This window comes from Netta rufina (assembly GCF_964035555.1).
Source record: "Netta rufina genome assembly, chromosome: 1".
In the NCBI taxonomy this organism is placed as follows: domain Eukaryota; kingdom Metazoa; phylum Chordata; class Aves; order Anseriformes; family Anatidae; genus Netta; species Netta rufina.
In genome coordinates, this window is record NC_140123.1 from 122,767,951 (window position 1) to 122,784,939 (window position 16,989).

Here is a 16,989-nt window from a genome sequence, read left to right on the forward strand (position 1 = left end):
GAGCCCTACCTTTATTTATTCCATGGCCCCTGGAAATAGGCTGTGAGTTAAAAATAAATAAATAAATAAAAATACCACATCACGCATGACTGAACTTTGTATCTGCAAAGATATGTTATCTGCTTATTCTTACAAGAGCAGAAATCTCTTCTGCTGGGGTCAACTGGTATAGGGCAACTCTAAAGCTGTCACTGCCCAGGGTAGTGAGATGTGAGCGAGGAAAAAAGATCTTAAATCAGTCTTGAATTTTCACATGGCCTCTAGGTGCCGTCACAATCCAAACCACCCCTGTTCTTCAGATGCTGTAAAGGATTTTTTTTCTGGAATGTAGAGGTCAATGCCAAAAATGCAATCTTAAACAAGTTAAAACTCCTGTGTGTGGTGTGAAAGCAGCCTGCATTATTGACTGAAGCAAGAAAAGCTCTGGTAAGCGTGCTGCCCTGCGTGATTAGGATGTAAGTACGGGCCATTGGGAGTCCCCGTGCATCAGAGTGAACTGATGAGCTTCTTCACATCGTCACAGAGCAGTTGGGGTTGGAAAGGACCTCGGGGGGTCATGTCCTAGCCCTCTGGCACAAGCAGGGTAACCTGGAAGAAGTTGGCTGGGACTGTGGAAAGCTTCTGAGAGTCTTGACTACAAAGGGAGACTCCAAGACCTCTGGGAAACCTGTTCCCGTGTTGTTACTGTCACAGCAACGGTGTTTACAAATGTTTTAGAAAAGGGTTTTTAAAAGTGCTATCTGTTTTTGCTCCTCATTTTCCTGTCTAGGCCATGAAAGACTCAGGCTGTGGGGGGCTTGGCAGTAATTGTGTGCAGCAGCTGCTCAGGACTGCGGTCTGCTTTTTCAATCCCATATGTGCTCCCAGCAACCCTTCTGCACCTGTCTATGACTTGTTCTTCTACCTTAGCTAAAGCACACCCAGATTAATTCTCTCTGCAGAACTGCTTCTAAAAGGTTGTCACAAATGATATCACAAGGTACGGCTGGGGGTCAGTGCGGGAGAGAGGCGTCAAGACATGGGGAAAGTAGTATTTAGGGAAAGAAATAATTGCTTGTCTGAGCATGCTAAATTAACTATCTTCCTGCTGCCACAAACTAATTTGATCTCCCAGGACCCATTTCCTCGGCTAATTGGAACTTGAGTTGCCACACATGTAAATTCTTCCTTGCAGCTGTATTTGTTTCAGGACGGTTGAACAAATTGTTCAGGATGGGTTGTGGATGAGAGCAGCGCCTCTGGACTTCTAGGCCAGCATTTGTTTGGCGTGCTGCACCTGCCTCAGCCCTTGCCTTTGCAGACAGGAGTGTCTGATGCTCCGTCCCTGCAGATTTGAGCACAGTGCTTGGAGGAAAGCTGCCCTACTTTTCCCTCGTGCTATTTGCAGAACCCCCTGGGCTGTTTTCTTAGGAGGAAAAAAACATGCTGTGCTACTTGAGGTGGTGCTGGGCGTGTAGGGGAAGGAAAGAAGTGTTTCCCTTCAGAAATAGGGAGTGAAGACAGAAGAGCGAGTGTGCCTGATGGAATTTTACCCTTTACTGATGTGTAACCACCCGTGTCTGCTTCAGAGATGAGTCGGTAGCAAGAGGAACCCAAGCCTACAGGTCAGCGGATCATAATTTATGTCCCAAACAGAAAACAAGCTTTTCCCTCTGCCTGTGAAACATTTAGACCTCATTTATCCCTGGGTCAGTCTGATTAAATCAACCTCTCTGGCACATTGAACCTCCTGATCATCCTCTTCGGAGCTCGTTAGAGTTTGCCCTGTAGATTTTATAATGTAATACTTTGCTCCAAGCTGATGCTTTGCTTTTCCCACCCCAGGATCTGGTGCAGATCCAAATCTGGTGGTGGATGTGGCTGACTGAAGTTTGGCCTTACAGGACTGCATTTCCTTCGTTTTTGGTCAATTGGAGATTGTATCTCGGGGGAAGTAGGGAGCATAGATCCCCATGGCACCAAAAATAGTAACTGTTTCACATCCTAGACTCAAACACTTACCCAAATCTCCTCTTAGTTTTGGCAGGCTCAACAGGAGAAATCAATTTCACCAGAAGACGAATGAGGTGCGTGGTTTGTGAGCAAACTAGTTCAGGGTATGCGCGCGTGAGAGACAAATGGCTTGGTAGCAACATCTATCACACATCTGTCTGGCTAAATTCTCCAAATCCTGTTTTGATATGATGAAAAAGTGGGCATGTGCTAAAGCAGAGGCCTGAGGGTTGGGGTGCCTGCTTGTGCGCCCGGTTCCTAGCCTGTTTGCTTGGGCCTTCCCTGTCCGTCCAGGAGACTGACTTGAACTCGCCACCTAGGGCTGAGGACTGAATGTTTCAGTGTTTTTTGAGGTCCATAAAAGTGTGTCTGCACTTGGCCTTTCTTCCAGGTAGCTCCCCAGGAGCAAATGTTTGGGCTGGCCAGACAGGCCCTTTGACATCCACTGAGCTGCAAATCAGCACTAGGGAGAGACATTGTCAGTTGCAGGCAATCAAGTTGATATCGAAGGATGGCTAGAATGAGACTGAAGAGGAAACTTTCCCTCACTTAACAGTGAAGCACTCTGGATTCTCTGACCTTTTCTAATTTGCAGAATGCTTTTCTGACAATAAGGGCTCTTCTTGGCAACCCTCCACAGACCAGCAGGTTGAAATGCCCCCAGTAGAAGGCTTAGGCCTGGTAGAGCCTCGAGCTCTGTTTGGGAAGATCTTCCCTTGCAGACAACATAAAATGCTTTGTTGATCTCTAGCTTTTCCCTGTGAAAGACATGTCACACCATATATTGGAGGCTCTGAAGTGGCGACTGTCACCTCATATCCACCCAGGGTACAGCATTCACACCAACTGCACATGGTGAAAACCCTGCAAGTATTTCAGCTTTGGTGTGTCACCAGGAGGGCTTTAATTGGGTACTTGAAAGCTAAGAATAGTGGTTTTTATTGCATTTCCCAAGTTACATGAACATGATCATTTTGGTGGCTCGGTGGCTGCTGGAAATGCCATTCTTGGAGCACTCATTGCCTGAGTTGACTGTGCCACCACATGCAGGTATTCTGGATTTCCCCATCTTCATTTGTGTACTGCAAGCAACAGATATGTCTCTTTACTTGCGGTTGGGGTTGAAATGGCTTTTCAGAGGTTCCCAGCACTTGTAGTAGTTTTTATCGAGGCGGTTGGAGGTCTTGAGGCCCCACTTGGTAACAGCCATGCTGAGGGAAGATTCAAACATGAAGGCCTGGCGGGAACAGGAAAGGTAGATTAGGCCAAGAGAGTTTGAATCCAGGCAAGGGGGCAAGAAAGGAGGACAGTCATGGTCTTGACTGCTTTGCTCATAGGCTGAGACAAAAATTAAATCAATCAGCATGAAAATTCCCATCCTCCTGCTCAGGCAACTATTCATGTGGGCAGATGATCAGGGCTGCCTGGCATCTAGTATCTCCAGAGGAGCTCCTGGGAGCTGAGCAACGTTGATGAGTATGGGGCGTGAATGCTGCAGCAGTTTGGTCCAAGCACTTTCCAGCTTTCCTGCAAGAAGGTAGGCTGTACTTTGGGAGTGGCAGCATGCTGTGCTGGGTACAAAGCCTTACCGGCTCCTTGGCTCCTTACCATAGTCCCTTCTGCAACCCTCTCAGGCTCCAGCTTGGCTTTGCTCGCCTTCTCAAAACAGTCAGCATCCGGCCCGTGAGGAGTCATCATGCTGTGCAAGCTGGCCCCTCCAGGCTGGAAGCCCTCCTCCTTTGCTTCATAGTGGCCTTTGATGAGCCCCATGAACTCACTCATGCAGTTCCCTGTGGAAGGCATAGAGAAAAGGTTGCAACACAGGAGGAGCACTGGAAAGGCAGTTCAACATAATCACCTCTGCGTTATAGGCACTGAGGCACAAAGCTCATAGCCAGCACTCTGGTGAGAGCCTGGTCTGCTGTCCCAGGTCATAAGCACAAAAACATTTTGTTTGATGTTCTTCCACCACCTCCAGTCCAGCCAGACACTTCCAAAATTTATGCTTTTGATTCATGCAGGAACTGCTTAGTTCTTGAGAGCCACTGTATGCCCAAAGACAAGGAGCCAGATTCTGTCCTTCCCTGAGGAAGAATACTTTAAGCAGACCCTCTGAAACCATCAGTGACATACCACGAACCTAGCTAACAATGGCTAAATCTAATCACTCAGGGGCTTATTAAGTTATGCTCCCTGCTAAGGAAGTACTTTAACAACTGCCATCCCAGTCTTTAGTGGAGCTGATGTGACTAAACATTACGGCAACTTCCAGCTGAGTGGTCATTTTTTTGCAAAACCAGAGCGTGCTTCTGTGGCTCTGCCTTCTATAACCCCTTTTTGCCTCTAGTTCAGTATATGACTCTAGGGGGGAAGTTAAGGCACCAGGAAAACTGGGACTCCGAGTGCACCAAAGCTCTCTCTGAGCACAGAGATTTTTACTGCACATGAGAAGTGCTTGGGGGTTTCTGGCAAAAGAACTAGACCTCTTGAAAAAATGGTTGGAAGAGGAGAATTGCTGAGGAGCACTTCAAAGTGACTGTAGGGAGACATTGATGGAGCTTTTTGTCTGCCAACAGAAGGGCTGCAGGATGGGCAGGCTTTCCCCAGTCTCCTAGTGCCTCATCCACATCCTGCAAGGGTAATCTCAAGTGGGGAATGGGATTTCTAGCATCCATTCATTCTTACGGGTGGCTATGCTCAGGGATTACCAAAAAGAAGCCACCTCTGGTGGTGGCAAACAAATCACCCCAAATGCAGCCAGTTCTCCGAGAGGGATCCCAGTTCCTGACCTCTGGCTTTCCTAAATGCTGGAGGTGCCTCCACCACCACCACCATCAGGAGAGCCAATTCAGTCCTTTGCTGCAAGCCAAATCTCACCCTGCGAGATCTTGGGCAGCTCTGCATCTCCCAGTGCTTCTCCCCACCCATGCTGTCATATTTTCATTTCTCCTGCTCTTTGAGGTGTTCTTTTTGTTCTAATGAGATGTTAAGCAATTCATGGCGGGATGACAGGACAATTTCTGATGCGTCTGCGCGGTGCCAAGTTCGATACGCACCCGATCTCAGCAGGAGCCCCTTGAGTACAGACACATCCATCTACACAGACACAAGCAGCCCATCACCTCCGAGTTTTCCGGAGGTGCTGTAAATAGGAACATCTTTGGTTTTGTTCATTTTCCAAGGAGGACTTGCTGACTCCAAGAAGCTGGATGTAACCGTGCCAAGGGCAACAGATCGGGCTACTCCTTCCCTGAGCATGCTCTCAAATAAATGGAGGCTTGTTGTTTTTTTTTATTTTCTGCCCTCCTGTACTCACGCACAACCCACAAAGAGCAGACGTACTGTGGTAGTATGGTGGTCGGAAGGTGTTGTTGGCTACCCCCCATCGGGGGGGGAATATGACAAAGTCAGCGATCGCCACTCCAGGACGGGTCGACTTGGCTGTCAGGACAGTGAAGATGGAAGGATCCTGGGAAAATAAATAAATAAATAAATAAAAAGGTGAAAAACATGAAACAGAGCAGGGCTCTGCTCAGGTCATCCCAACGGCAAATCTGACTACTGCAGCCATGCTGAGGACTGGAAGATAATTTGTTTTCCATCTCTTTTCCCCCTAATAGCTCAAAATTCCCCTCTGAGCAGAGGGCAGGAGCATCCTACTGGAGGCTCTTTGCCTCACAGCCCCGCTGACTGACAAACTGGGAGAACAAAGGGCAGAGGAATTGTCACTCGCTTCAAGGATTTTTGAGGTTTCCAGTCCGGTAAAGTGATTTTCTGGGCTTTGATCCCAAAACCATCTTTCTCCTGGCAGGTTTCTCCGGAGTTTAAACAATGCTTTCTGTTAGTTGTCTCGCTAGAAGTGCTCCTGTCTCCTTGCACACCCACTCGCGGAAGCAGTGCCAGGAGATGGCACCGCTGCGGGCACCTCTCCCACTGGGCTGGTTTCCTTTTCAGAAGAGCTGCTCACATTGATTTTGGCTTTAGTTATTTTCCGTAAGATCTAGAAATTATTGCAACCAAAGCTGCCAGCTCTTCAAATGAATTTCAGCACTGGGCTCAGAGGAACAAGGGAAGGAGCCCTTACAGTTGTAATAAATAAACCAAGGCAATCATTTGAAGCAAAGGTCTTTTCTCAGAGTTGCATGGTGCATATTGGCTCAGTGTTCAGCCCTCTGTCAGGGCACAGAAATGCTATGCTAAGCTGCATAAAGCTGTTTAAGAAGCTGATCAACCTCCAGTTCTGTCATTGTACCACTAAAGAGGTTGTATGTCTTTGCAATATCTCATTTCAGGCCCAGAAAAACAAGCACAAGAGATTTCACACTACTTCTTACAGGACGGCATATTTTTTATCAGGCACTGAACCCCTGGAGCTCAGAGTGAATTTTGGTGGCACAGCATCCACAAAGCACAGCTCTCCTTTGCCTAGCTCCGGGACTTACCGCGTGGTCAAAAGCAACAGAATTAATGACCATGAAGTTTTCCAGATTGTATTTGTATGGCGTGTAGTTCCCATGCCAGGCTACCACGTTGAAGGGGGAGAAATCCTATCAAAGCAATAGGGACAGAGACAGAGGATTAGCACACACAGCCCTCCAACTTGCTGCACATACGCAGGGCACTGCTCTTTCCCAGATTGAAAATGGGTTTAGTGCTGGTGAGAAGTACAGTGAGAGCGTGAAGCCCTTCGGGCACAGCCCAACACTGCAAGGACATGGTTTTCCTCAGCATTTCCACCTGGTGAGCCTCAGCCCTCCCTCCAGGGCTCAGTCTCTGAGGACTTTTGGATGTCCAATCAGTGCTTGAACAAGGTGCGCTCCAACACTGGCTCTTTGGTATAGAAAATTTGGATTTTCCCAGTTAGTTTTTTTGGGGCTCAATAGGCAAGTGGAAACAGGGAGGCAAAGACCATCACTGAGTCTTTGGGTTAACCAAATTTCCACAGACACATTCTCCAGACTGTGGAGCTTCAGCTGGGGAGACGAAGAAGCCAAGAAGGCAAAGGCTCAGCCCTGCTCCACTTCCCCCAGCAGGACGTCCTGGGACTACACGCATGCTGGTGAGTTGTAGACCCCAGATCATGCACCAGTTTTCCCTTCTGTTCTCCTGGGGTCTCCTCACCTGCTGGGCTGCAAAGAGTTTGCCCTGGTACTTGCTGATCACCGTGTAGCCCCCCGGCACTTGCCGGTCCTCATACCACGCCACGGGCACCAAGAAGTCGCGTGGATTGGCCAGCCCATTGGCTCCTGTGAAAGAAAAACACCAGAGATCTTTGGGCAAGGTGCAAACAAGGTGGCTTTGTGGGTGCCCTTCTGCATTTTGAATGACCCTATGGCTTCTTAGAGCACCATGAAACCTGTGCTGTTCGTGTACTTTTTTTGCTCCTACAACTAGGTAATTGTAATACATCCTAGCATTTCAGTCCATGCTCCCTTACGTGACTAAGGCAGGTCTCCCCCTGTTCTTTTCTGAACAGGATTAGCCCTTCATCCTCAATTAAAGGCATGGAACGATTGGGGAATTAAGCGAAAAATGGAGAGCGAATTGCTTTCAGTTGGTGAACATCCACCTGCTTGGACGCTTAGCCATGCAGAAGCTCTGAAGCTCGTGAGGGGGCCTAACACATTTCTGAACACCTGCAAAAAGAAAAAAAGTAATAAAATAAGGGCTAGTGGTACTTATAGACTCTGGGCACACTGAGGGGTTGGTTGGTGCAAGGAGTGCAAAGTGCAAAGCGCAAAGCGCTGTATGGGTGCTGAAGTATTCTTCTTCTCGTTAGGATTATTGTTGCGAAGTGTTTTGAGTTTCCTGGATAAAAATGCCAGACATTACTACCTGCTGCTAAGGTTTAACAGTCGGTGCTTTTCTCCAGCTGTCATTTTTCAAGTGAAAAGTGAAGTTAGAATAAAATAAGAATGAAATACAAAGGATCTTGGTCTCTGAGGGGAAGCCAGGTAGGTGGTGGGAAGAGGAGCTCTTATAATTACCAGCTCCTGAAAAGATTTACAGGCAAGCACACTCCTTTTCTTTTCTCCAGAAAGTAAATGTTATAACAGATTCCTGCCTTCTGCAGGCTCAAAAAAAAAGCTCCTTCCAACAGTGTCTGAAAAACTAGCTAATGGGAAAACTTCTTACCAACAGGCAGGTGTAACAATACCAATAATCACGTGGAGCAGGCACAGGGCAGAAGCAGCATGGTAAAGGCAGGAAATCCCAGCTTGCTGAAAGGAGAGCTGCTGAAAAACCTTGCAGGCTCGGAGCAGAAAGAGCGTGGGAGAGATGCTGAAGGTTGGGTCGGTTCCTGCCTGTGGGAATGGCCAGCTCCGGCTTCACCAGGGCTGTGAGATGCTTACAGAGGCCCTCTGAGTGCAGATGGGCCATGCCAGGCTTGTTAGTGCTTTATAACACCTATACAGTTTATTTCAAGCATGGCCAGTCTTTTAGATCCCACTGAGAGCTCTAAAACGAGCCTGATCTAGGTGAAAAACAAAACAAATAACATCCCTGCGATGAAAACCAAAACAGAACAACAAAAAGCACTGGTCTAAAAGCGGAGAACTATCGATACTGCTCCTGTAGTTGTTTTAGCTCTTACAGGGGAAGTGAAGCTTCCCTGTGACAATCTCAGCAGCATTAACCAGGACAAGGGAGTAGGAGGTGTTTTCTCAGCCAGAGATGTCTGGAGGCAAGCCCTCCGGGGATGAGGATGGTGAAAAAGCCCGTGCTGAGCACCCGGGGAGAGCTGGCCAGGAGATCACAGCGGGGTTCAGATGCTCTCACGATATCTTTGTCACAGCAGCAAGCGTGTCTGCTCAGCCTGTGACAGCTCCCAGGCTGGGAAGCAGCTGGCAGGGAGGGTCTAATGAGGGTCTAATGTTAATGAGCTTTAACGAAGAGTGGTGCCTGTATGGGCAGCAGCAAGGTGCTCAGGTTTGCACAGGCAAGCACTGGCTTGTGCACGCACACAGACGTTTTATTTTCCCTCCTTTTCATCTGGCATCCCTGTTGTGCTGAGGCTCAGGCTGTGCTTCAGAAAGCTCTGCTGAGGGATAACTGTGCCAGGATGGGAAGCACCTTTGGGAGGAGTGCATGCATGGGAGGATGGATTACACAGGAGATAAGAGGGTGGTTTGGGGCTGGCAATTCCTCACTCTGTCCCTGTGAAATTCACTGTAGGTCTGATGGGAGATGGTTACCAATGGGTCCCAGGTCAGGCAGCTCAAAGTGTGCCCCATACACCTCCAGGATGTAGCCTCTGGTCTCTCCAAACACCTCCACGCTAAAACGCATTCCTTGCTGGAAAACAAAGGAAGAAACCAGGATCATCCCGGGACCTGGCTGACAAACCAAGGGCAGCTGAGGTCCTTCTGGGTCCATCCAGCCCCCAGAGCTCAGCAGAGGCCACGCAGAGCTCAGGTTTTAGCTGTCTGCTTCAACACCGGGCTCTGAGCCCCCTCACCTCCCGGATAACACAGCCCTTACCTGGATAACGCAGATTTCGTTGGGCTCCACGAGCATCTTCCCAAACTCAGTCGTGATGAGCAGTTTTCCTTGCTGGGGCACTGTGGATGCAAATAAAGGTAGAAGAGTAGGGGTAGAAGGTAGAGGAGGTGAAGCAACAAGCTGACACCAGGTTGGCTTGCACACCTTCCTCTCTGTCCCCTGAGAGGGAAGCAATTACATTAGCCAGGGAATAATGTCTCCTGGAACTAAAGAGCTCACATTTTGACTTGAAAAAACAGCAAAATTGCAGAACCTGCCCTAGTAATTTTACTTCATGGTAGCGAGCATGAATGACTCAATAACTATTTTATGGGAGAAATGTTTCTGTCGGTGACCCCAAGGCATTTCTGTCCCTCGGTCAAGAAAGATGTAAGTAAATATCAGGCTTGCAGGGTTGTGATGCTGCTCAGAGTGTTTTTTTTTTTTGGCGTGTGCTCACTGTATGTGCCAAGCTCAGCACTCATTGTGGCAGCCTGGTTGCCCAAGGCTGGTGGAGTGCAGGAGCTGAGCTGCCATGCCAAATCATCCTGGACTGAAGCAGTGCAGGCATCTCGCTGTGAGCTGCTCAGAAATCCCAGGGATTATATTTTCCAGAAAACCTCCACAGCGTGCCTGATACCAATCTGGGAAGCACGGGGGAGAGATCTCTGAGCACCAGGCTGGGGAAGCTGGGTCACTGCTCAAAAGCAGCGTTGGGTTTTGGCATAGCTGCATGCCCTCTGAGCTGCTTGGGAGCGATGGGGCAAGCCTGACTGCCCAGCTGCTGCCAAGCCACCAGGTCTGGATGGCACGCGGGTGAAGCCAACCCTCCTCAAGTCCCTGCAGCTGGCTGGCAGGCTGGAGGAGGAAAGAGGCAGGTGGGTGGCAGCCCAGATACGTCCTGTGGGGGAAAGGAGAAGCCAAAGCAACCACTCACCAATCAGGAAGTCACCGTCTGAATTGTAAAGGCATCTAAAGAAAAAGAAGAGGAAGGTCAAGGTGTCAAAAAAAATAAAAAATAAATAAAAAAATCAGGCATTTGCACACGCTGTCACAGAGTCACAGCATGGTTGGGGTGGGAGGTGACCCCTGGAGGTCACCTGGTCCAACCCACCTGCTCGATCAAGGCCACCTAGAGCTGGTTGCCCAGGATCATGTCCAGATCTCCTTGGCAAGTTCCCCGCCTTTGTGGCCTTGGGCGAAGCAGCCCTTGGTCAACGGGTAGCGATGCCCACCAGAGCCTGCGTGTTCACCTCCGGGGAGCAACTCCAGTCCCAGCACCACCCCTCTGGCCGCAGCCCCGTGCCCAGCTCCCTCCTTCACCCCCAGCCCCTGGCAGCCCAGTCCCTGACCTGTCGAGCATGGAGGTGTTGCAGACGAAGATGTGGACGGCGATGCCGTGGCGTCCCCTGGGCTCTCCGGCGCCGCACAAGGTGTGCAGTCCCTGCGGGCAGACCCCCAGCAGCATGGGGAGTGAGGGGCAGGTAGTTTCGGGGGCAGCCCCCTTCCTGCCTCACCTCATCCCTTTGCTGGGGCTCACCGCACACACAGGCACCCCCTTGCTCCGTATGGCTTTGGCCAAATACATTGTTGGCTTTTCCTTAAAATCTTAAGTTTTTTTAGAAGCCCGAGGCAAAAAATGAGGGCACCCGGCAGCTGTGGCCCCCCACTTACGCTCACAAAGTCCAGCTTGTTCTGGGGGGCTTTCGGGATCTCGAAGGGTTTCCATCTCAGCTAGGTTGCAGCACACAGAAAGCAAGAAGAGAACACCAGTGGTTATAAAGCAAATGATAATATTTCATAAGAAAGTACACACACACACACACGCCCTCCCCTCGGCTTGCTGAGATAGCTTTCTCTTTCCTCTTTGCCTTGCTTAATTTGGTCTGCAGGTTTCTTTTGATTTATGGGGCTTTTTCGCTTTGAGCTGTAATTTTGTAAAATCATTGGCTGGCCTGTGTGGGTGCCAAGGTTTTTTCAAAAAAAAAATAAAATATCCTATTTAAAAGCTGTCTCTTCCACTATTACTAACAACATTGTCGAGAGCAGGAAATTTCAAATGAGCTGGCTTTCCACGACCAAATTTCCCTGCTCCTGCACTCTGCGCTGCACCAGGCCATTCATCCCTCCATGACTCGAGCACGTTTCTGCACACTCCCTCTCATTTTCCCCACACCCAGAGCAGGCACATCCCTTCCTGCAGGACTGGGGGCTGCCAGCTGCACTGATTGCTCCTCCCAAACCTGCTGAGACCCTCAGGCAGAAGATGCTGGGGGAGCCCAAGGTGTTCATTACCACTAATAGCATCATCTGGGGCTCTGCAGCTCTGGGTTACCAGTGCCACAGCTGAGAGCCCCTCACAGGTGGGATTTTGGAGCAAATTCACCCAAACACCCCAAATCCTCACGATGGGGCTGGCTTTTAGCCCGATCCTACTGGCACCAGCCACCAGAAATGTTCCCGGCACGGATGTGCTGTACCCCAGGTGAAAGTGCCAGTGGTCCTGGGCATCCATGGGGATGCCTTCTGGCTTCCAGCTACATGGCCTGGAAGGTCTTGGCATGTTTTGGGGCTGATTCCCCAAGAAAAAATAAATAAATAAATAAACATAATATTATGGGACTGTGTGTCTGTGCCAGCTGTTTCTGAAAATTGTGAACTCCATGGGCAAATTTCTGCTCAATTTGAAAGGGGTGAAAAGAGATACAATCCCCCCATGCCTCGCAGATGTTTTTCAAGCCAAAACCAAAATGTGGGGCCCCAAGTGACTCATCAAGCTCTCCTTGAGAGCCTGCCTCGGGGGGGAGCAGAACCACTGCTGTGCTGGACCCAGCAGGTGCATCCGTGCACGAAGTGAGACAAAGCAGGGGCTCATCGCTAATTAGCCAGCAGCACCCCAGGCCCGGCCCCCAGCTCTGCTCTCCAAAGCCATCTGCTTCCCAAATGATCCTGCTAATGACTGTTTGAAGCCTCCATGGTTGGGAATTGGGAACCACTGGCAGCAAGGACACGCAGAGGGATAACAAGAGGAGACACAGAAGAGAGCAGGGAGAAAGGCTGAGTGGGGGAAAGAAGAGAAATAAATATCAGGAATGGAGGTGGCCTAAAGGGAAGGAAACTTTCTCACTGGGGGGTATTGAAGGTGACAGTAAGTCTACAGGTTAAATAGTAAGTTTAGTGCAGTTCCTGTGTAACCTCTCCATTTTCACTTTGGTCTCAGAGTGGGTCCCTGTTGGGTTTGGGTTTCACCAACGCAAGAGCAGCAGAACAGGGACCCTGAGACAGGAGAGAAGTCCAAGAGGGTGCTTGAAACAAAGAAGCTTTCAGTGTTGACTCATTTTCTCCCTGCCTGTCAATCACAGTTTCCCTTTGTCACCTCTTTTCTAAGCTGGAGAGCTTTCTTTGGCATTGGCATTGCTTGCACCCCTTATTTTTTTCATCATCTTTGTCCTCTTTTATGCTTTGTGCACGGTATCTTTTATAATTCTGCCCTTGTCCTTGAGCAAGATTCCAAGTTTAGAGATTTTTTCCCATTGACTTCAACGAGCTGTGCATAAGACGCGTCCATATGGTGATGCCTTTAGATGGATGATAACGGGGAAAGCTCCTGAAGCGAGCTGGGCAGGCCACAAAACACCACAGGGAGCTGAGGATGGGCTCTGTGGCAGGCTGCGAGCACTGCTGCCAGCCAGCAGCAGTGAGTTTCATTGGGGAAGGAGCACCACGGGCACCTAAATGTGAGCCTGTCACCACCGCTGCTCGGTCAGTGGTTAGAAAACATATTCCAGCAGAAATGAGAAAGTATTTAGACAAATGGCGAGGCTGCTGGCAGGCTGGGAAATGGCTGAAGATGATGCATCAAAGGGCAAAACCTGAGAGGAGCTGAAAGCAATGAGCATGGGGTTGTGTGGAGAGGAGGGCGGCAGCTGGGGAGAGTCAGATTAGCAAAGCCAAATGTCCCGGGGCTGGCAGGAGAGAAATCATGATTAAAGATGATGGCGGGGCCGTAACAGAGGAAGACAAATGCCGTGCCTCTCGAGAACGAAGCCTGATTTCCCCTGAGAAACGGGCTGGCAGCCTCCCCGAGAGCACGGGGAAGGAGGGGACGGGCAGCAAAAGCACAGGGCGGCTCGGCCCCACGATGAGCTTTTAACAGGGGAAGGAAGAGAGGAAGAGAGAGCAGCCCAGGTGGTGGAAATGAGCCCAGCCTGAATCCTGCACCCTTACACCCACCGCAGGTTGTCCTCCCCTGGCCAGCAGTTACCTGGTTGGGGTCGGGCTCCACCTCGTCCCAGCTGTGTGTCAAGTGTCCCTCCTGCAGGGGCTGGAAGGGCTTGTGGCAGACCGAGGGCAGGATCCGATAGAGCCAGCTGCGGGGAAGGAGAAGGCGAGGATGAGCCTGGGGATGAGGTTAGGTCCTCCCACAGATCAAACCCCTATGGGCCGGGGTACAGATATATGCTGTTACAGCTGGGTAAATCTCTCTCTAAATCTCTCTCTGTGTTTACATATGCTCATGCTCACAGACACACGTACATATATAAAAAAGAAAAGCATACAACCCAATCTGTGGCTGAAATAGGGCTATCTCCGGGGTGGGAAGCCAAGGCTACTCAAGCACAGCAGTTCAGAGGGGGCAGGGATGAGCACAGTACCTAAATGAAGGCCTAGGGAGGGCTTCAGAAGATACAAGGTCACAGCCAGTACCTGTTTTGGGGTGGGTTACTGAAAGCAGCATGCTGAGGCTCATTATACCCATAGGATCATTAATGAGCCCATGCGGTGAACACCAGATGGGGGTGGCACCACGGGCAGGACGTTTGCTCCAGGGCTACACAAGCTGGCCCCCAAATCGGTCATGGCTCAAGTAAACCCCACACCAGGTGATGGTTTTGGCCTTGCTGCTCCAACCTCTGTGCCCAAACACCCCAAAAAACGCCCCCCTGGCCCATGGTACCTCCTCCTGTTGGTGGGCCGGGGGCAGGTGAAGGCCGAGCCCGAGAGCTGCTCCGCGTAGAGGCCGTAGGGGCAGACCTGGGGGTTGTTCTGTGGGGGGGAAGGAGAAACCAGCAGTGAGGGGCAGCCCCATCTGTATCATTTAACTATTTTATTATTATATTTCATTGTTTTATTATTTATTACACCATTTTTATTCTTAGTTTGACCACCAGATATTCAGAGGGGCTGCCCCAGCACAGGGAAGCAGCACGACTGTCTGGCTTTTCCCTTCCTATGCCCTAAGCATCCCTGACCCTTCTGCCTAGGGAGAGATGCCCAGAGCAGGCATTTTGGTAGCGTGGAGCTTCCTCCTGCCATTGGAAATTGTTGCCTGAGAGTGGGAGCAATCACCGTGGGATCCCTTGCTTTTCTGTGGGGTTCCTGAGATGTGGGAGCTGGGGAGAGGGCTCACCCTGCAGCATCCCCTGCTGCCCGGCCAGGTGAGCCTAAGGAAGAGGTAAAATGCCTGGCACGTAGCTCCCGGCCCTAAAACTTTGTCTTGTTGGCACGGGCACGCAGCGGAGCAGGGGGATCAATAGCCCTTGTCGTTTTTATCTTAGCCAGCACTACTGCAGATGCCAATCTTATAAACACTGCAGAGGAGAAAGGATCCACCCCTGGGACTGGAGATTTTTCGTCTCACTTGCGTTCAGGTTTTCTATTAACTCTTCTGACACCGAGCCCAAACTCAGCCAGGATGAGGGCACCTCATTCGACCCCGGGGAGGGCACGGCCAGCCTGGAAATTTGGGCTGGAGTAAGGAGACAGGCGTAAAGGAGAGGAGGGAGCTTCAGTTCTTCAGGGGTTCCTCCTGTATCTGCAGACTGAGCAGATAGCACCAAATGGAAGTGAATCTTTTCTTTAAAACAACCCAATATGATGTGTTTTAATCGGCCAGTTCATGGCTGCAGGCATTCCTGTCCCCTCCCTGCAGGGAAGCTGCCAAAGATCGGTAACCTGGGGGGATCTAAGCCCATTCCTGCAGAGATCTGCGAGCACTGTCTCTGTGCCAGCCTTGGACTTCTGATCCGGCTCATCCCAGCACCAATTCCCTCATCCTCAGCGTGCCTGAGCCACTGTCATTCCCAAAATCCTTCCTGAGAAGCTGCTGCTGAGCAGCGGCAAGCCAGGCAAGTCATAACCCCCAGGTGAGACTTGGAGCCTCTCAAGTAACCTAAACATAGAAGCTATGAAAAGAAACACTCCAATCTGATTTTTGCCAGCATCTTATTATTCTTGTCCTGCATAAGGGAGGCTCCTGAAGACTTCTGTGGCGGCAGAGAGTAAGAAAATACATTAATTTAAAAAGAAGCCCAGGGAACAGATATTCATTCCACTCCATGTCATTTTAATAAAGCACTTTAACACACTCAGTACCTGTCCCTCTGGTAAAGCTCCAGGACAGCGTGGATCCTCAGAAATGTGTTCATTTCCAAATCCTGACATGTACTGCAAAATAAACCACACAGCTCATCAGGCTTTTGAAAACACATCAAAACCTCCCCAGACAACTCACCCATCCCATCCTCATGCCTTTTTTTCCCCCATACTCTTTGCAGGCGTTGAGAGTTTCCCCAGGCGATCTGCATGATGCTTTCCATGCACCATTTTCCCAGCTCCTGGGTTAGGTTCATCAGCTAACTGTGGGGTGGGCTGGGAGGCACTGACAGCATTTGCTCTTCTGTTAGGTCTATGTGTACATTTTGGTGACATTCTGTGCCATAAGGGCACTCGAGAAATATGCCAGCTATCTCAGGTACGGTCGGGCTCAAGACCAACGGGGTGATGGCACAGGAACATTATGGAGTGTCTCCCAATGGGGCCTGAACTGCCTGCCGTGGCAGCAAACAAGAATTAGGGTGACAACCTAGGCTCCTCACGTGATGTGTAGCTGAGGGATGTGTGGAAGGAGCAGACCTGTGTGCTTTCCTGGGGCTATGGTCTGAGGGAGAGCACGGCCAGCAGCTGCAGGACCCCAGGGGATGCTGCAGGACCCCAGGGGATGCTGCTCCCAGCTTTGCAGGGCCAAGGACAGCCCTACATCAAACCTCAGACATGCAAAGGGACAAAGCAGAGCCCTCAGCTTCCCACTGACAGAAATGTAAATACGGCCCCTTCAGGTCACAAAGCACCTCCGCCGAACCCTGCCTGAACGCAGCGGTATTTCGGCAGCGATCAATGAATGGCTCAGCCTCGTGGCCCGGAGAGAGAGTTAAATATTAATGCTCCCTCCTACCTCCTCTGCTCGCCTGCAGCCTGAAGGCGCTCGTGGCATTGCTGAGAGAGGGTTTGTTCACCCAGACCTCCCAACTTTAGGTCGACCTTTTTTCTAAATTCTTTACTTTCACTGTGGAAACTGTCCCCACATCCCCTCCCCGAGCAAAAAATGTTGCAGCCTCATTTCCCAGGGCAGCCAGGAGTGCATTTAACACACATCAATACAAGTTTGCACCGGTGCTTGCCCTGCTCTCTGGGACAGCAGAGCCTGACCACGTTATATTGGTGCCTGCACTGATG

The 16,989-nt window shown here is 50.2% G+C and overlaps 1 protein-coding gene across 1 annotated transcript; it reads right to left on the reverse strand.

The window, feature by feature from the left end:
* Positions 1–3,097: 3,097 nt before the first annotated feature.
* On the reverse strand, positions 3,098–16,073 carry HGD (homogentisate 1,2-dioxygenase; the record flags this gene model as incomplete). Its single annotated transcript, XM_084295798.1, has 14 exons — positions 3,098–3,229; positions 3,601–3,782; positions 5,335–5,461; positions 6,435–6,539; positions 7,114–7,238; positions 9,189–9,288; positions 9,475–9,554; positions 10,412–10,446; positions 10,827–10,918; positions 11,149–11,208; positions 13,739–13,844; positions 14,432–14,520; positions 15,850–15,921; positions 16,023–16,073. 14 exons carry the CDS (start codon positions 16,071–16,073, stop codon positions 3,098–3,100), a joined length of 1,356 nt encoding a protein of 451 aa, XP_084151924.1.
* Between the last annotated feature and the right edge of the window lie 916 nt (positions 16,074–16,989).